The sequence below is a fragment of the Rhipicephalus sanguineus genome, chromosome 1 (genome assembly GCF_013339695.2).
Source record: "Rhipicephalus sanguineus isolate Rsan-2018 chromosome 1, BIME_Rsan_1.4, whole genome shotgun sequence".
NCBI lineage: Eukaryota > Metazoa > Arthropoda > Arachnida > Ixodida > Ixodidae > Rhipicephalus > Rhipicephalus sanguineus.
This window is the reverse complement of record NC_051176.1, coordinates 263,687,601-263,707,337: the sequence shown is the minus strand read 5'-3', so window position 1 is coordinate 263,707,337 and position 19,737 is coordinate 263,687,601. Positions and strand designations below refer to the sequence as shown.

At 40.5% G+C, this 19,737-nt stretch overlaps 1 protein-coding gene across 1 annotated transcript in view; it reads left to right on the top strand.

Moving 5' to 3' along the window:
* The window catches only part of LOC119378869 (alanine--tRNA ligase, cytoplasmic), a 43,125-nt gene that overhangs the window by 5,917 nt on the left and 17,471 nt on the right, over positions 1–19,737 (top strand). Inside the window, exons 4-12 of the mRNA XM_037647918.2 lie at positions 3,969–4,114; positions 6,287–6,490; positions 6,663–6,807; positions 7,869–8,008; positions 8,773–8,914; positions 11,724–11,823; positions 11,969–12,093; positions 13,845–13,989; positions 18,632–18,792. Coding sequence (XP_037503846.1) covers positions 3,969–4,114; positions 6,287–6,490; positions 6,663–6,807; positions 7,869–8,008; positions 8,773–8,914; positions 11,724–11,823; positions 11,969–12,093; positions 13,845–13,989; positions 18,632–18,792 — 1,308 coding nt within the window. The remainder of the gene's footprint in view (positions 1–3,968; positions 4,115–6,286; positions 6,491–6,662; positions 6,808–7,868; positions 8,009–8,772; positions 8,915–11,723; positions 11,824–11,968; positions 12,094–13,844; positions 13,990–18,631; positions 18,793–19,737) is intronic.

Genomic DNA, 19,737 nt, shown 5'->3' with positions numbered 1-19,737 from the left:
CATACCGTCTTCTTCTATCCAGATCTTACTATAAAAAAGCAAAACCGTGCATCCTGCCCTTTAATGAGGGCAAACGGCAAACAATTTTTCATGCTCTTCCTGTAATGGAGGAGCAATATCTTTTGTTCTGTCTGGGTTATCATTATGATTTCCTTTTCGCTGCTAAGATAAATAGATGCGATGTGTCGTAATGCAAATTTTGTTATAGTACTTTTTAAAGAAAATGTTCTAAATCAAGGTTTTGTTTTGAGTATTAATTGGGGCGTTTTTTAAATTGGGTGCAACAGCCCACAACTCTGCTTGGAAATGTCCTAAAGCAATGATTTATACTTTATGACACACTACAAACATTCTCAATGTTTTCTGTGGATTGTACATTGGTGTGCAGGTTGTGGTTAATTAGCTAATTAGGCCTTAAACAAAGAAGTAGGTGTTTGTGATATTCTAGAAACCACTTATCATAGGAAAAAAACAATTGCATATTTGAAATCAGCACACAAACATTCTTAAACTCTGAAAAGTTCCATCAAAATCGATCAAGAATTAAAAAAAAAGTTTTAAAGTGCCACGTCTCCCCTTAAACAAAAGCATGTCTATAATTGAGACATCATCAGCTCGGGAGAAGTTGTGGAAACTGACAGCGTTAGAGTTGTCTTTCCAATTGATATTATGTATTGTTAATAATACAGTCTCGTGATCTGATATACCAGGAAATACATCGCACGTAGATTGACTACTGATGTTCGCACTTACAAAGAAGAGGTCCAGAATTGTTTCAGAATTACCCGTATTCTGGTATATGTAGCGACTAACTGTGACAAATTAAAAGAAAAGGCAATGACTAGCATGGCCTCTCCCAAACTGTCGTTATCATTTTCGAGCGACATCGTTACCCAATCGATGTTTGGCAAGTTAAAATCTCCCGAGAGAATAATGCGATCACTGGGTTTCACACGCTCGCTCATGTATAGGTTCAAAGAATCTAAAACATCAACACCAGAACTAGGAGGTCTGTCTGTACAGAGCAGCTATAATATATCTAACATTTTCATGGTAGGCCTTGTAAAAAATACATTCATGAAGCTTTTGTGCAATTTTTTGTTTGCTGCTATGATGAAAGCTCAGCTTGTCTAACCTGTTGTGATAGGGATCTCAAGGGAGCGTAAACTAACACGGTAGTGAGCTTTGTGTTATGGAGTGCAGCTCTGAAAACAGAGAAGTTATGCACGTATACACAGCATAATCTTATGCATCATCTGCTAGGCTATTCAGCTCAGCTCAGCATAGTCCATGCTGTATGTCTGCTTTTGATTCAATCAAAAATGAATTTACATGTTGTTGAGCAGGTGCCATGTGACTTCCACCTGCTGCATTTGACTGTCACCTCCTGTGTTGCTTGTGATGGCAAGCGGTAAATTAGCTGATGAACAACAAGCAACTATGGTTGGCTGAATTTGATCATTGAACAGACCAGAGGAATCTCCATGTATGTGCTGTGACACTATGCCTTAGGTTGGCAGATTACTAAGCAGATACTCACTCATGCTCACCTGGCAATAATTTTGTAGGCTATGCACTCACGCTCATGTGCATACACACGTCAGTTTTCATTCATGTTTGTACTCATGCTCGGCAACCCTCACTGGTACTCTTGCTCTCTTTCGTTCACATTTATCAGAATCAACTCACACTTATACTTGCGTCGATTCCCACTCATTGGTACTAACTCACATCCACTCGTTCTTCGCAGCATCAATTCAAACTCACCATCACTGTCCTTTTTTCATGCTCACGTTTACCAGCATTTGCTCCTGTTCATAGTTACATCACATCAAACTCATCTACACTCACTCCCATTTATACTCATCTCCACCTGCACCCTTTCACACACACTAATCTCATACCCGTAATTGGTGTGGAACTGGTAGAAGTCGGTGTACTCATGGGTGAATGTGCTAGCCTATGAACGGCAAGGACTTGTGGTGGTTGACACATCTATGAAATTATTAATTACTTAGGGGCTGTGCACAGGCCTGTCCATTGAAAGAACATCTAGACAGAAGAAACTTGTCCACATGTTTGTCAGACTGTTTGTATCTCTCTTGACTACTAAGCAACTAGAATGCTGTAATTCTGGCCGCTTCAGCCTACCATGCCAATATTTTACAGGTGGAGCAAGCCATTAAAAGACCTGGCAAAGTGGTTGTAGTCGAAATTGATTGCATTGACTATTCTTGCCCTTTCCCTTACGGTGATCCACATTACTGCCTTAATTTTTCTGAATTTTCTCTAGGGTGAACAAACTTATAGACTTGTTAGGGACATTTAAGGGGGTACAATGTATGCTCAATAGGCTATTGTGTAGAACACGATGTAAAGCAGCGGGTACATGCCATTGCAGAACAGTGAAATCATCTTCGCATTTTTCTTGTATGCAGATTCAGTTTTGTGAATGTAAAAGTAAAACTTGAAGTACTGAGAGAATCTGTGTGGGTAAGCATGTGCTGTCCCTCTGGCATGAATTTGGCCATAGATCAATACGAAAAGTGTCACATCTTCAGCCTGACTGACCATGTCTTTTTTTTTTCAGCTTTGTAAAGTTCTATTTCACATACCTGAACAACAAGCATGCATGAGTCGTGTATTCTATGTATTTGGCAGTTCCGCTTAAAAGATTATGTAAAATCAAACAGCAGTGGATGCATGAAGTTTTCTTATTGTTTCTTATTTGTCACTGATTAGTCACACTTGTTTTCAACTCAAAGTTCACACCCACTGTAGCTGATTGCCAGAAAATCTTTTACGTCTGCACTATATTTTTTTTAAACTATTGTTCTCGCTCTGTAAGAAATTTATGCAGTCAAATTTATCTCACATATTATGCGGCTGAAATTTTTATTCCAGAATTAGATTGCCACACCAATGTAGCATGAAACATATTAAATTCTTGTATAATCAAACATGTACTATCATGTTCAATATGAGTGTCAGTGCGTGATCAGTGGCCAGAGTGATGCTCCCAAGAAAAATGCAAAGATTTGCGGAGAAAGTGCGGATTTCAGCGCTCTGCTATAATGCATACCCTCTGCTTTCTATCATGTGTTCTTCACGCTGGCCTGTTGAGCAGCTGTCGCTCCATCATGTGAAAAAAAAAAAAGAACAGTTATGAAGCTAAGGTGCCATGACGAAGCATACTGTGCTAGGGCACAGCACCATCTGTGTTGCTTGGCAGGCCAGTGTATTATCGCTCCAATAAGAAAGCATGGTAGTATGGTTATTGCTGGAATGGCGGATGGTAGTTTTGGCAGCATTAGGAAATAATTTATTGAAACTTGTACCTGGCTATGCGGTTCTATTTTGAATTTTTTGTGATGCATTAAAGATGTTTGTAAAATCTGAACTACATGACTGTGTCTGGTGCATCCTTTCTTTGTATTCTACTGGCTTTCCCTACAACTTGGCATTGTATATGTACAGAGTCGTTCACAAAAGCACAGTGACTCCGCCGATTTGTGCTTGCTTTGTGACAAAACAAGCGCGATTCGTCACAGCCACCGTGCTTTAGCAGACGATGCGGCGAAGGCCCTACCTACAGCTGTCACTGCACTTACGCGCTAGTTCCCCAAACGCCTGAGAGAGGTGCTCCGCGAAGCGCTGGCCACACGGTGCAGTGTTCAAGGTGGAAGTGGACGACTCTGTACACTACTTGCAGTATTACAACCACAAAGCAGTAATCATTAGAGATAGTAAATTACAAAATGCCAAAAATATTCTCACTTTTTGTGTCCTTAGAAATTCAGCTACTATGCCTTTTGCTCTTGAGGATGGCTTCTACTAGTACCAGTCATGCGACATCCGTTCATGCCTGTAATTGCCTTAGAATTGTGCCTGTTCATGCCTGTAATTGCCTTAGTGTATGTTTGAAAAATTCAATTCTGTACTTTTCGCTTTTCTTATTCTTTTTACAGAAGGAAGCATGCACAATGGCCTGGGAACTGCTTACAAAAGTTTATCAGCTACCGAAGGAAAGGCTTTATGTGACTTACTTTGCTGGAGACCCTACCTTGGGTTTGCAGCCAGATGAAGAGTGCCGTCATGTGTGGCTGGAGATTGGGTAAGCTGCCTGTATTGAAGCATTCAAAGTTAGTCACTAAACTATGTTTACTTAGTAAGCAGCTGCCTGAAGCTGCTGCTGCTTTATAGCTTATACAGTGGGGACACTGGAAACGCTGTGGGTGTTGCTGTGTGTGTTAGATGACAGGTAGATACAAGTTAATCTCTGAAGTTGGCACCCGTGTGCCTTTGAGTAAGCAAAGCAGTGAAACTGATGCTTACCCATCACTTGCAGTTGCAATGAACGTGAAAAGAAGGCTCGGAATTCCTGCATTCATTTGGACAAGAGCACAAGAAATAATGTAAACAGTTTTTGCTCTCGAATGCAGTACGACTTTGCTGTCACCTTTTCAGCCTGCCTTGTTTTGCACATTGTTCATGTTAGGCGAAAGTGTGTTGCCTGAAGACGAACGTTTGTGCACACAGTCGATTTTGCATTGGGAAGTCTTATCTCGTTGAATGTGCTAATGTCGGAAAGCTGTGTCAAGGAGTTATTTTTCAGAATTTTGGCATTGTCTTTAGAATTTATCCTGCCTGGCGGCTTCTATGCTAATTGAACATACCGTGAGCATGTGGTATTTAAAATTGGGCATTGTCTAGCTTCATGTGACAGCTTAACTTCGTCCCCTGTGTTTACTGTACTGTGACCAGGCTTGCACAATTCCATTATTGTTGTACATATTGAATTATTAATGAGGCATCTAACCTGAGCCCTATTGTCAGTCTTTTAACCCAGCACAACAGTCTGCGTTTTGATGTTGATATCATTAATTCACACTCGTGTTATCTGGCTGCCTTTTGTATGTTTTTATTGAATTTTGAAAATGTTTTTATTTTTTCTCTTCCATGTTTCTGATGTGTTATGTTTAGTCTACTAACATATCTTGTAAAAGTGCACCATCGCCAAGGCACTATGCTGTTTATGGGCACTTACATAGATAAGGAAATGACCTAATGTTCAGACATGCTGATAAGTATAATGTGATATTGACGTTGGTTGGTTCCATCAAGTGAGAAAAGCTATTACCTGATGAGTTGAAATGCAAACTTTCGAGATGTGTTAACTGTGATGTCTGACTGCTAATCCTGTTTCCAGGAATTTAGTTATGGTGAAATACACATTGTGAGAAAAGTTTTTCACCTGAAAGTGCATCAAGCTACAAAGAAAACCTATTCAGGTTACTGAGAAAGGAAGCTTTGCACTAGAAGATGCTTTGTACTTGTCTGGGAAACTAACTCTGTATACCACTACCTTTCTGGTGCATTTGCTTTGCCGACCGAGCTAACCAAGAGGCTTGCTGATGGTAGTGTGAAAGTGAATTAATCCGCAGCTCGAACCACATATGCACAGTATAAGCAGATAACTTCTGTACAAATCTACAAGATGGAGGAACCTGAAAAGTGTAGATAAAATTGTCTCCAACTGTGAAGCTTGCATTGTGGGAACCTGTATGTGTTTCCCATGTAGCTTTGGAGCTACATTCAAATGTTTCTTTTCATGTAAAAGTTTTGCATGCCTTTCATAGAAGCTTGTGTCACAATTGAATCTTGTTTTTGACAGTCAAGCTGTTACTCAACATCCGTCACACATTCAAAATGTGTTTAAATCATCAAATAGTTTCAGTGAGGAACTTTTAAAATGTGGCCACTTTTTTTTTTACTTTAAAATATGCTTTACTTTACCCTTTCAAGGGTTCCTGAAACACTTTTTGGAGCATGAACAAGGCAGAACTTCAGTCGTAGATGGAGGCTTGCAGTGATGAGAAATCGTTAAACAGTGGACATCAGTGTAGCCAACACTTCGACAGGCATAAGGTTTAGACAAGTCGTCGTGTCGAAACATTGGCTGCAGCGACAATCTCTGTTCAACGTAGAACGCTATTGACAGGGAAGGTGGGTAGTGCAGGGTTCTCATTGCAGGTTCGCTGCAACTTTGTTCAGCATTTCACCAATTCAGAGGGCTACAAAATATGTTTGGTTTGGTGTGAGATGGCTGGTGTTCACCTTCATGGCAGCTGGTTTAGAGGGGAGGAATGTGAAAGTCGGTAACAGTTGAGCCTGAGCAGGTACTGCCTAATTCTGCCACAAAAATGAACAGGAATAAGAATGTCAAGTGCCAGCTTCTTGGATCGTGTGCTTTTGTGTCCACATCATTTCTTTTTTCAATTATCAGTGTGCCAGAGGAACACATCCTTCCCTTTGGAATGAAAGAAAACTTTTGGGAGATGGGCAGCATTGGACCATGTGGGCCATGTACGGAAATTCACATTGACCTTGTTGAGTCTAGCTGTTCTTCATCACCTCCTGTACACCGAGTCAATGCTGGACACAGCGATATGGTGGAACTCTGGAACCTCGTATTTATGGAATTCAACAGGTAATCATTTTGCCACGTTCCTGTTTCTTTTTATGTGTGATAGCATTTACAATATTTTCTAATGTCTTCATAGAGAGCCTTTTATTTGAAGCAGCTACTGTTTCTTCTTTAAATAAATGCTGACATCCAGCCTTGAAAATGCAGGTAAAGAAATAACAGTTTTCTTTACCAGGGGTGCTGATGGTCGGTTGCACTCACTACCAAAGAAACATGTCGACACAGGAATGGGACTTGAACGCCTTGCTGCAGTTCTTCAGAACGTCAAATCAAACTATGACACGGACCTGTTTTCACCTCTCATTACAGCGTTGCAAAAGGTAGCGGTTTAATATTAATTTTTGCAGCATAGACTTACTTTACGGAATTCTCATTTTATCTTACTATGAACGAAGTGAATGGTAAATTTTTTTCTTCTCCATCTTATAGAATGTGGCTTCAGCTATTCCATAAATTATATATATTCGTTTAGAATACCTGTATGATTTTATGGGGAAGACAAATCTCTTTACTTGCCATACTATGACTGCAATGGGCAAATGGTTTACGTGATCTACTCGAGGATTTCTGACAGATTGTATGCAGGGCTTTTGGAGCAATCTTGCGCATTTCTGAACCTGATGTGTACCATCTTGTCATTGCTACCTTGTGCATTGCTTTCTTTACTGCTCGCGCATCTACTGGTACATTCGTTGGCTCATCTTTGCAAGTTCATGGGACTCATTTGATCATGCCTCGTGATCCTAAGAAGCCACCTTGTTCGCCTGGGGTAGTTAGCTGCCTGCCATCTATTAGATTAAACAAAATGTGTGACAGGGGTTGTTTATTACATCCCCCTGAAGTGTGGCAGGTATTATGTTGGACACACTGGCTGCTGTGTGAATGTACGAGCCAGGGAACATGACCAAAATCTAAAGGAAAATGAACTTGCGCATCTGCCTGTGCACTGCAAGGTATGCAAATGTGAACCATGATTTCATGAGGTCGAGATTATGGGTAAGAGCAAGCATCAGACGGGATATGAGTTGCTAGAAGCCTTTGACGTTCTTATGTTGGGTGCTGAATGTATCAGTGACGCATCGATACAGCTGCGTTCTTCAGAGATAGACTTTTTGAGAGCTGGCTATGTTAGGCAGTGTTGGCTATTCTGTGCATGTGTGTTACATTTATATGTACGCTTTGTTTCATGCTTGAAATTAATCAGTTGGAAGTGCCACCCATGTCATCGTGTTTGTGTCTTTCTTGTTTGTGTTGTCTCTCCTAGCGGCAAAATGTTACACAGTAAGCAATACCAACTAGTCCAAGAAAAAGTTCTCCTCAAGTAGATTAAACCAGTTAACATATACATTTTCTTCTGGTATTTCTCCATGTTTTTTTGCAGAAAGCAAGAGTGAATCCTTACAGTGGCCTGGTGGGCAATGACTGCTTTGTGGACATTGCCTATCGCACTGCTGTGGACCACGCCAGAATGTTCACAGTGGCTATTTCAGATGGTGTACTTCCAGAACATGCAGATGCTGGGTGAGATGAATAGCTCAATTCTTGCTCAATTTAGGAGGCCTGCAAATGAGCATCGAGCTCTAACTATAAATTTAATGTTTCGGCTCTAGCTTGCCTCGTTGTTCTTGTGCACTTTGATGAAAGCATTTGGCGTATGAAAATTTTCATGCGAATTGAGTTAAAATGTTCCCGTGCAGGGGCTTACATATTACATTTTAACCAGTGCATCAAAATCGCATGTGGGTCATCTAGCAGTGTGCCTAGTGTTCAGATTGAACTTGTGCCTGAGCTATACTATAGGCTCCCTTGAGCATCTGTACTGCTGAATTTTGCTTAGTATTTTTGGTATGTGGTTTTAATTTTGCATTGTGGGCCAAGCTTAACTGTCAGCTTGGTTTGTTTGCTTTTGTGTGATTTCATTTGCAAAAAGCACTTTCCTGTGTAGTTTTCCATATTTAACAGAGAGAAAGTGAAAAGTAGAAGGAGGAGGCTAACCACTAGCAAAACAATCTAGTTCACTAACCTGCACTGGGAGAAACTTAATAGGAGGTTTAAGAGAAAGGAAGTGGGAAAATGATGTAGGAAGAACATCGCATGCACAAATGAGGTACAACATATATTGCTATCACAGCCTTCAAGATTGCAAACTGTTTGATGCACTGTTCTTTTTAATAATAACGTTCTTGTGAGAAATATGTGTGGTTACAGCTAAAGTATGGATAACTTGTGGACTTTTCATGCAAAACCTACTTTTATGAATTTTTTTTTCTCCTTTTTACTCCCAGAAACAAGTTGAGGAGAATAATACGCAAGGCTTCTCACGCAGTAATCTGGCATTTGAAGTGTGACCGAGGTACTCTGGCACTGTTGGCAGAAGATGTCCAGCATCTTCTAGGTGATGTTTATCCTGGAATTAATATAGAGCTGGTAACTACAATAAATTATTCTTGTTAGACTTAATGTAGTCGTACCGTGGGCATTTTTGCAGTTAACTTCAGTACCCTGAAACTTCAGCACTGCATTACCGGGGCTTTGGCTGGCTCAGGGCTGAGCCTGAGGCCTGCAATAGGCATGGGCATGCGATTGCAGCTCTCTTAAGCGGTACGAAAATTTTAGTTCAGTGATACCTGTCAGTTTCTGGGGATGCCAGGGCAGGCAGGGCATGAGCCACTACACAGCAGTGGTGCACTGCACAGATTAGTGTATACACATGCAGCACTATTCGATTACAGGAAAAACATACTAGTGGTCACTCACTCCCAATATACACCCCTCTTTGTTTTTTCATCTTCATGAGCCTTGAAAATACTGATCAGCATGCCCAGGTTTATCATAGTACCTCAGGTTTCTTTCTATAGGTTATTGTGCAGTAGAACTGAATGTTGGGCAGGTTGCTTATAATTCATGGCGAAATTTTAGCGCACACAAAAGACACGGACACAGTGAAGTGGATGAACGAGCGCTTAGTTTAAGGGCTTGTGCATCCAATTCACTGTGTCCATGTCTTTTGCGCATGCTGAAGTTTCACTGAAACGTTGGGCCTTAGGTGAGCAATGGATGAACTAACGTTTGAATGGAGGTGGCATGGTGAATATAACTTACGTACAGGAGGAAGCATATTAGCCAAATGGGAATGGCCGCAAGGGCCAAATTGGAAGAATGGCAGGATGTCAAGAGTTGGAACAAATTGGCACTGAGATATTTGCACTGCAACGGTGTTGGAAAGATTAGAAACTATTTTAGTGGTTAAAGGCTTGCCACAAAACAATTCCTTAGACGGTTTTCCGTTGCCCTAACTATGCTTTCTATAATAGCCATGAGAAGAATTCATAAAAAGAAATTCTTTGCAACTGGTTACATTTTCCAAAATTAGAAGGCCTTCCTAATGACAGAGTTGTAATACTATTTTGTTGCTCAAAAAAGTATGCAGATTTTTGTGAGGTTGTAATCATTTTGAAGAAAAAATAAAATGATGCAAATTTTAAATGCATTCGTTCAGTAAGTAAATGAAAGATAAAGCGTAATGTTGGAAGAGTTCACTTCTCAGTGCATTATTCCTTCACACGTGAAGTGGCTTAGCCCTTTTGTTCATTTCTTTATTTTTGTTTTTCTAGCATTACGCAAGTAGCCTCAGAATGAACTTCAGAAAGCAAGCATCCTATCTTAAACTTGATAAAAAAATTAAACCTGCATTGTCTACGCTGCCTATGCAATGTGTTTAAGACCCTATAAGTTGAGTAAGAGCCTCTATCAGGAAATATGGCCTTTAGCTCTTACTCCTCTTTCTGTCAGAAAGAAATAAACTTCAAATAAAATAAATAAATAAAACATAAGCATGAAATCTGGGTTTACTGACATTGTGAAACGTGGATGCCTAAATTGTTGACTGGAAAGTTGATACCAATGAATTAAAGCCAAGTAAAGCAATCAAAATTATATATGTCTCGTGTGGAAATACTGTGTGATTGCACAAATGTTACCCTTGTGTGTCACCAATTCCTATTTGAACTTTTAGCGAAAGTGCGTTTGCAATTATTCTGTATACCAGCTGACCAGCATAGTTAAATTCACGTTACTGCCAAGCTTATTGGCTGGAGTAACATCATGTTATGTTGATATAGTTATTTGAAATTCAAAAATGAGATTAAATGGCTGGCATTTAAATGAATGGGAGTGTTCGCCTATGGCTTTGCTACATATTGCTGCACAACCCACTTAAGTGTATTGTGCGGGCATTCGTATCACACCTTAATGTAGTGAAATCTGCCTTTTGCAAATAATATGTGTGTGACTATTGTCCTCACAAGAGCCAGGAACTTGAGCATGCTTCTTTTAGTCTCAATAGTTAATGGGTCAAACCAGGCACGTAGCCAGGATTTTTTTCTGGGGGGGGGCAAAGCCTAAATGTTCGAAAGAAAGTCTTTCCACGGCAAAAAGAAAAAAAATGTTGCCCAGGCATATAGAAGGCTGGACGAATTTCGGGGGGGGGCCCGGGCCCCCTGGGCTCTCCCCTTGCCTACGTGCCTGGGTCAAACTGAAACAGGATGGGCCAGGGCTGAATCTTTCACGTTCTTGTCGGGTTTGTGCGGGCCAGCGTACGGCACCCTCAGGCTTGAGCAGTCCATGCAGTGCTCTATCCTGGTATAAACTGCAGAGTTGCCAGGAATACTGTGACATTCTTGTTGTCAGTGGTCATGCATTTCAGGGGATGATTTATGTTTTCAACTTGTGATGTGGCTGTTTTTGCACGTTATCTAGGCATGACAAAACTAAGAAAAATGTTAGAGATGAGGGCAGAAAGAAACACACGAATAGTGCTGAGATCCAGCAGTATTTATTGGTGGTTAAAAAGCAACATGCGTGCATTAGAAGGAAAAAGGAAGAGGAAAAAGAAGTAAAGTTCATGCGTTGGAGGAGTCAAAGGGGTCAGAGTTGTCATATGACAGTCAGAGGTGTCATATGGCACCTTTGATATGTTTTCTTTCTGAAATGTGTGTGTCACTGTTTGTTTTCTGTGTCCCTGTCTTCTGCACTGCGCTTAGTTTTGTCATGAGTTGCCAACTCGCTCAAGCTTCCATCCTTGTTGTCTGGGCATATGTGTGAAAATGTGCAACTGGCAGTGGCACATTTTCATGAGGCAGTGTTTCATATCACTATCCCATTATGCTGTCAAGTTAAATGTTTTATTCCTTCTGCATGTCATGCAACATGATTTGCAAGTCTTATGCTCTTGCAGGTGAAAAATATTGTGAATGCTGAAGAAGACAAATACCTTCATCAGATGAGCAAGGCGGAGGCTATATTGAATGAAGTGAAGACACCTAATGTTTTGCCGGGTACTTTGATGATTTGTCACTCACATTGTAGCAATAGTACTAGTTGTACAGCTTTATCACATAGGCACTTTTGTAACGTGTGTCTGACAATGAGAAGGTTGTGTTGCACAAAGCTTTTGTGCTGTTTACCACTTTCTTTGTGTAGGACATACTGCATGGGAGCTTTACGTTCAGCATGGCCTTCAGAAGGACCTGATTACTGATCTGGCTACTAGAAGAGGCCTGTCTGTTGACTGGATACAATTTGAACAGCTATTCAAGGAATTTCAGGTATGCGTAAGTTTAGAGTTTTTATGTATATTGTTCATTACACTCATGACATGACTTTTTGTTTTCCTCTCTTATAATTCATTTTCTGCCTTTGTGCTGATCTTTGCGAGTAAAAATGTTTTTGTTTTTTCTTTTCTCTGTATGCCTGTAAGAATTAAGGCAAAGGTTAGATGGCACTGGACAGTCATCTTTTAATGACGCCATGCTTACTGTCATGTCTGGAAACGCTGTTCAGGTGCATGGACCCAAGGTGGTTATGATTAATCCAGAGTCCACTGCAGAGTACACTATAACCATATTGTGGTCTTGACGCATAAAAGCCCAGACATTTATTTTAAACACCATATGCTGTTTGGCTGATGGGTGCATGCATGCACATCAGCTGTGGCCAGATTTTTTAAACGTTTGTCTTTCTTTTTTCTGGATCAAAGTATCAAAGTATTACAAGGCTTGACTTACTTAGATATTTATGTCAACATTGGTTGGTATGCAGTCAAATTAATGGGGGAAAATAGTCTTAAAAAGCGCACGGTTTCATAATGACTAACGTGGTTGGTTAGATGTTTACTTTCTTTTCGCCGTGTTAAAATTGGAGTCACTTATGGTTCTGGCATGAAATAGCTGGTTCTTAACATGGCAGGCGGCTGAGTTTAAAGGCACTTATTGTAAATTGTAAATATAAGCAACTTTGTTAAAGGGATGCTAAAGAGAAAAATTATTTCACTTCCATTAGGGAATTACCCTTCGGTGATGTCAAAAATGCCACTCTCGCTGTGCAAAGATGATTGGTAAGCCAGAAAAGGTGCACAAAGGAAAGACCAGTAGCGACAGTGCTTTGAAGTTCCTACACCAGCTTGCCATGACGTAGATTTTGACGGAATCTGCTATGGCCTACATAAGTAATTCTTTGTTGGGAAAAATAGATTACAATGTGTTCTAAGGGACTCAGAGACAAAGTGGGAAATTTTGGGAACTTTCATTGCATCTGCATGGTTGAAATATGTAAAGATACTTTGAAATTCAGATGTCACGTCGGCATACCAGTGTTGTGGTTCTGGCATGTAATTCAAGAAATGAAGCTTTAACCTTCATTTTCTGATCCAATAACGAACCTCTGATTGTAAAATTAATGATACTAGAGTACTCATGGGATAATAGATGTGTCTAAACTAATTTAATGTTTCACTTTAGTGCCCTTTAATGGTCAAGTTTTGCCTGTTCTTGGGGCGCAGCCAAATGTGTATCAGTGTTCCTGCAATCCTTACCATTTTGATAATTTTTGTCAGTTTACTGCATTCACATTTTTATGTGTCTCAAGGTTCCTAGCACTAACCTACTTAGTGTAACAGCAAAACTTCTGCATGGACAAAGGACCAAATTGATCTTTGTGATATCAGTCAGTTTGCACTTTCTAATAAATGGGATTATGTTGGAAGGCAAGTGTGTAACAAAAGAAACTTGTAGTTTGTTGTGAAAATGTAAACCAGGCATGAAATAGAGCAAGATAAAGGTAGATATCAAGATAAAGGTAGAAGTAGCTTGCCTCTGTCAGTGTAATTTAAAAGAAAGTATTGAGGTCTCTCGTAATGTGGACATGAAAGCTAGTGAAATGAATCTTATTGGCCTTTACATTTTTCAATTTCCAACAGGTGGCATAATTTAGTTCCCTCCTAAACTGAATTCTTGGGTGGATGCTTTTGTGGTATATACATAGCTAGTTACCAAGATCTATGGTTGCTCATATGTTCCAGGAAAAGTCTGCATCTGGCCGAACAAATGATGAAATTAATTTGTTCCAAAATCTCCCTGATCATGCTGAGCACCTTCGGAAATTGGGTGTTGCGCCTACCAACACTGAAAGCATTTACTTCTACACATCAAGAAATGGTGTCTATGGTAAGTGTCGACATGTTATTGGGGGTTTTGATATTTGCTAAAATTTTAAACAAAATTAAATTTACCGTATTTACTCGAATGTAACGCGAGTTTTTTTCCAGATTTTTGCCACTGAAGGTCGACCCTCGCGTTACAGTCGAATACCAAAACTACTGTTTTTGCTTCCCGGACTCAATAAAAAGTCACCCCTCGCGTTACAATCGAGTAAATACAGTAAGTCTTAAGGGTTAATTTAAAGTTAATTTATAATTTGATGATCTCTTTTGTTTTGTGTGGCATTTATACCTTATTTTAATAAGTTATGTTTGCTTTATATTTGCATCATAAGATGGAACAAACTTGTCCAATTCTGCTCAGTGCTTAGAAAAATAACTTGTGATGTTCAGCTTGGACGACAAGGATGAAACGTGTGAAGGTCTGCAAACAGAGTTAGTGTGCAGACCACTGTTTCAATACACAACAATGCTATTTGCATGAGGTCTCAGCAGCATGTCAGATTTTGTGAGCTTAAATCACTGTAGTTGAGTCCAGCACCACAAGCCTATATGTGACCATTGGGGGCATCAACTATGTCTCCATTGCAATGAGACAAGCCATTGAAGGGCTGTATGCGTCCTCTGTTTATGATCGCACATTCTCGTTTGCCAGTTAATTGCACTGTCCACTCTGTCTTGGCTTGGTTTCTGGCCACACTTTCATGTTTTCATGCAAAATCCGTAGCGCCGACTGCGGGGCACCGTTTTGATCACTAGCGCCAGTAAAGGGCAGTGATGGCATATGTGTCACATTGCTTTGATCATGGCAGGCAACTTGAACTACGCAAGAGGAATCTGGGCCCTGATGTAATGGTTTTCTTGTCACAGAACAAGCGCTGCAACATTTCTTTGGATGGTATTTGAATAGTGCATGTCGACTTTGTGATTTTCTTTGGTGTCCCTTTAACAGATCTTAGCTTTGTACCCAGACCACCAGCTTGTAGTATTTACTTTGCTGGTCTGGCTTGCTTGAGTGATGGTAGAAATGTCAGGTGAATGGCATATTTTTGTTCTCCAAACAGACACATTTTGCCAGTCAGTAAAATGTTAACAGGCAGCATTCAAACCTGCATTTGTGCATTGTGCACTTAATGCCTGGGCGATGTCTGTTCTGGTTGCTAAATGTGTGGAATTGTTAATGTCTATGTTAGGTAATCCCTAATTTTCTTAGGGAATCCCTACCTGCAATGGAAAAACATTCTAAAATGAAAAGGCATTTTTGCATTCTTCGAACGTTGTAGGGTGTCAGCATTACAGTATATCATAGTTGAAGACCTTGAAGTTTGGGAGTTAGGGAAGGTCATTCACATAAAGTAATCTGCAAGAATGAAAGCTGTTATTAGCTGAGGCTCTTAAGTGATCATTATTTTTTTTTGCTATCTTAGTTGAAGATCTTGAATGTTGTGGGCGATTAAAGATATGCTGAACAGTGACAAGAAAGTTTCTCCGACTGATCATAGGATGGCATCACTATTGGAATAGGTTGCCTCACAAATTTCCTAGAGAAAAATTTTTGAAATCCTTCAAGTATTAATAGACTTAGATGTAGTTATCACATCTCTGCGTGGCTTTCTCTCTCATTTAAAGGGACACTAAAAGCAAATAACAATTTATGTCAGAGTGAAAGTGCAATGTATGACAACGTCTAAAAACGGCAATGTTAGCAAGAGCAGTGCCCTATTTACCGAGAAATTAAGCTAAATGTATCACACGAGGAGCGCCACGAGCAGCACATTTTGGAAATGATCCCGATGACGTGAGAGAGCTCGACTACAATTAATCACTCGTAATTAAACTAGCTGCTATAAAAAAAGAACCTTCCGTGCATCAAGAGACGTAATAAAATGCTGCTTGTTCGTTTCTGTTTGATTCATGGAAAAAAGAACCTCTTTGGCATTGCCATGGGGAACGGCGCGCGTGGTTCAAAGGTTCCATTTTCACCCAACTGCGCTTCGCCCGGCACCCTGCTTCGCTCACACGGCCACGTCTCAGTGGTAGTTTCAGTATCGCATTCTGCCGCGTGTGTTTTGCGCGCTTGTGAAAGTCGCTCTGACAGAAAGTTCGACAAAATGCCGCATGCATGTGATGTTGCCGGATGCCTGAATGGCGCACGCCGCCAGTGCACGCCGCCGCGTAGTAAAGGCGGGCAACGTTGGGCACGGCAGCAGTGACGTGAGAAGCACAACTTTCAGGCGGGTGATTTGAAGTGTGCTACGCGATGCGGACCACTAAAACGCGATTTTATTTCAAAATAAGCACTTCCTTGGCTATTTCAACAATCAACGTCGACTTCATATTTGCCTTTAGTATCCCTTTAATGTCCACTAGCATGCTGGAAGCTACACAGAGGGATAGCAAAGTGGCAAGGCCCTGCCCAAAGGTTGTGTTGGCATGCATCACAAGCTTGTGCATTTTTTAAAGTTATTTTTTAAAAAATTTCCAATGTGTTGGCTGTTACTACTTGTTCAGGCATACATCGCACTGTCTTGACATGAGGTCTGTTCTCAGGCTGCCTTGCATCCCCACACACTTGGAGGCATGTCTCGATAGAGACCAGTCGAGCATGTTTTTGTCAAAGCGTCTTGCCAGTGAGGAGGTTTGTTGCAACAACCCTTGGAAGCCACAGCATCTACACTGCATAGCAGAAACGCCTGCGCACAGCTGTTCACGACCGAGCTGGAGTGTGAACTCGCGCTTGTTCGCTTCGATCTGGCTGAGCTAGGTGATTACCTGGTGCTGACAGGCTTTGTCCTGTGCCAACTTGACTCATGGATAGTAGCCAAATCTAAATTGCACATTTTGAAGCCATATTAGTTATCTCAATACAAAGCGATGCCTGCCATGGTGTCTAGCTCACAAGTTGTGGTAGGTGCAAGGCGTATACAGGAGAGCTAGCATGCACTGGCAGTCACACGTGTGGACTAGCAGGTGACAATGTGCATTGGTGAGTGAGTATTGTCATAGTGTACTCAGTATGAGGCAAGTCACCTTTTCAAGCATCTAGTGTTTGTAAGAGCATGCATATGTAGTGCACCGGTCTGCTTCACATAATTGTAAAAGAAAATAAAACATTATATAGATGATTGTCAATTGAGATCAGAAGAGCAAAGATAAATATTTTGTCTGTATTTTTGAAATACTAGTGGGCATATATAATTTTAATTTATTTAATTCAAGATTAGCAAGTACTACTGAGAATGTTCTGGTGATTATGAAATCTACCAGTACCTGTAGGGTCACTTGCTACGTAACCGCTGTCAACATTGCATAGGTGAGCATGACTGATTTTTGAGGGCTTTTGACAAAAGTTTGTAAATTCACTGTGGCATACGATGCAATAATATTTGGCTCACATGTTCACATGAGCCTTGTCTACAGAATGGCAATGTTTTGTTTATACATGTATGTATGAAAAGTGTTTTTGTATCTTTATTTAGGCTTTAGTTTTGTTTCCTTTGTTCAGTCTTTGCATGAAGGTTATCTCTCAATTTTCTATTTAGTTGCTGGCAAATGTGTTGTTTGATGTTGAATTTTTTGTCTTAAACGTCACAGTGGTTCAATATAGATGGCTAACTGACACAACAGACACTGAGTGTCAATTATAAAAATTCAAGTACGAATGATACTGGTTTCAAGTGCAAATTCATTGCTGAATGAATGATGCTCTCATTTGCATGGAGGTTGTGAATTTAAGTGCTGCAACATAAAAGCGAGTGCATCATATTGTTTTATTTGTTTTCGAATTGCTTTGCAGTGCTGTGCGGTTGTATTCTGCCCTCGCCCCCTTTCCTCCATGTATGCAATATTTCATAATGTTTATAGAGGATACACTGTCAAAAGCCAGTGATGCCCTGAGAATTAGCTTGAACTAAAAAGCAGCTTCTCTAGTTAGCACTTTGAACTGTGCTGTCTTGAGAAATGCTGTATTTGAGTGACTAGTCGTAGAGTGGGGTATATGTTGTAAATGCTAGGCTTTCCTTGGCTTCATTGTCTCTTGTCATCATTAGGTTGTGTCTAACAAAGAAACGAGCTGTCGATCCATTCCCATTCCTTCATACTTTCACAGCGAGGGTCTGTTCCCGGGAGACTTGATGCCTTTAGGTAGCATGTGAGAGTTTATTGGTCAGCCGCCAGCTCGTAATAAGATCACATGCTACGTGACACCGGCTGGCAAAAATAAAGTGTTTCAAACTTGCCGCCATGACTAGAAGTGGCGCTGGCTAACACTCCCCAGATTACACTCACAGAAATACCCAGTGAAGTGGACGAGGAAGTTACCGCTGCTATAGCTCAATTGGTAGAGCATCGAACACTGTAATTCAAAAGTTGTCGGTTCGGTCCTGATTGGCGGCAATGTTACTGTTTCGTCCACTTTAAATCCTTTCCGTTTAGTTCGTCTTAACTGCTACACTACAGTTATAAAAAAACTACAAATAATGTCTTCTATGCTTTACCTTGGCTTCATTGTCTGTTATCTAACAAAGGTTGTATCTCACAAAGAAATGAGCTCTCGATCTATTCCCTTTCCTTCATAAGCAAACAGGTATCATAGGAACATTTTCCTGTTGCGACACAACATTCTTAAAGAGTATTTACTTTTATGACAGAATTCCCATCATTGAAGACAACTGTTGAAGCTGTCTTTTGCAATGGCCAGGATGTTACCAGTGCCAGACAAGGAGAGCACTGTCTTGTTGTAACCAATGCTACAAACTTCTACTTTGAAAATGGGGGCCAAGTCTCTGACACTGGATGCATCAAAACAAAGGTGGTTGTCCTGTTACTGTAGTTAAGAAGTAGTCGCGGCCGATTTCTTTGTCACACACCAGGCCTTTTTTCCCTTAGGAGGAAAATTTAAACAAAAATACTGTTATGTGTCGGGATGCTTCTGCTTTTTGTGATAGAATACATCAATAGGCATAGATAAGTGGCAGTAAAAATTTCAGTAGGCTTATTACCTAAAGTGTACTAATTAACTCTTTAATTATTCATTTTAGTGCACATGTTGGGATTTTGAAATTGAAGCAGAGCAGTAGTATTAAAGTTGGTTTGGAAGATATCATAAGGTTAGCATCACTATTGAGATATCTGTCCTCAGAATCTGCTAAAAAAATGCATTGACAATCCAGCCAATGTTGTCCCAAACTGTATGGCGAACACATTTGGGAAACTTAAGTAAATGACTGACGTATTTAGTAGTAGCACATTTTCAGGATGAATCTCTTGAAAGTAGTGCTATGCTAGTGTTAAGATTTCTGCTTAGTACATATGGCATCACTGCTGCCCATTTTTATTCACCTTAATAGGGTTAACCCTTAAGCAATAAAGCAGAGGGGTTTGGGGAGGGGGGGTATCAGTGCTCTCCTGCTATGGAACCTACAGGGATTCTTGCGCCCACTGCACCCTAGGTTTCACTTTTTCTGTATCGTAGCTTTATAGTAGAGAATGCTCAGCTTCAGTCGTATGATTGTTGACTCAGCCCTGTATGTAGCTGCTTGGATATATATATATATATATATTTATATATTGGGCTATGTCATGCTGTAAAAAGGCCGATGTGTCGTAGACAAACAAGCACAAGCGGCCCATTTGCAATAGAACAGGATCATATGCAGATTGCTGATGCTTATTCTTGGTGCTACAGGAAGCCACTAAATTACCATTAGGGGGTCACTGGCACAAACCTCTGCAAACTTTTTGGGGAGCCTAATTG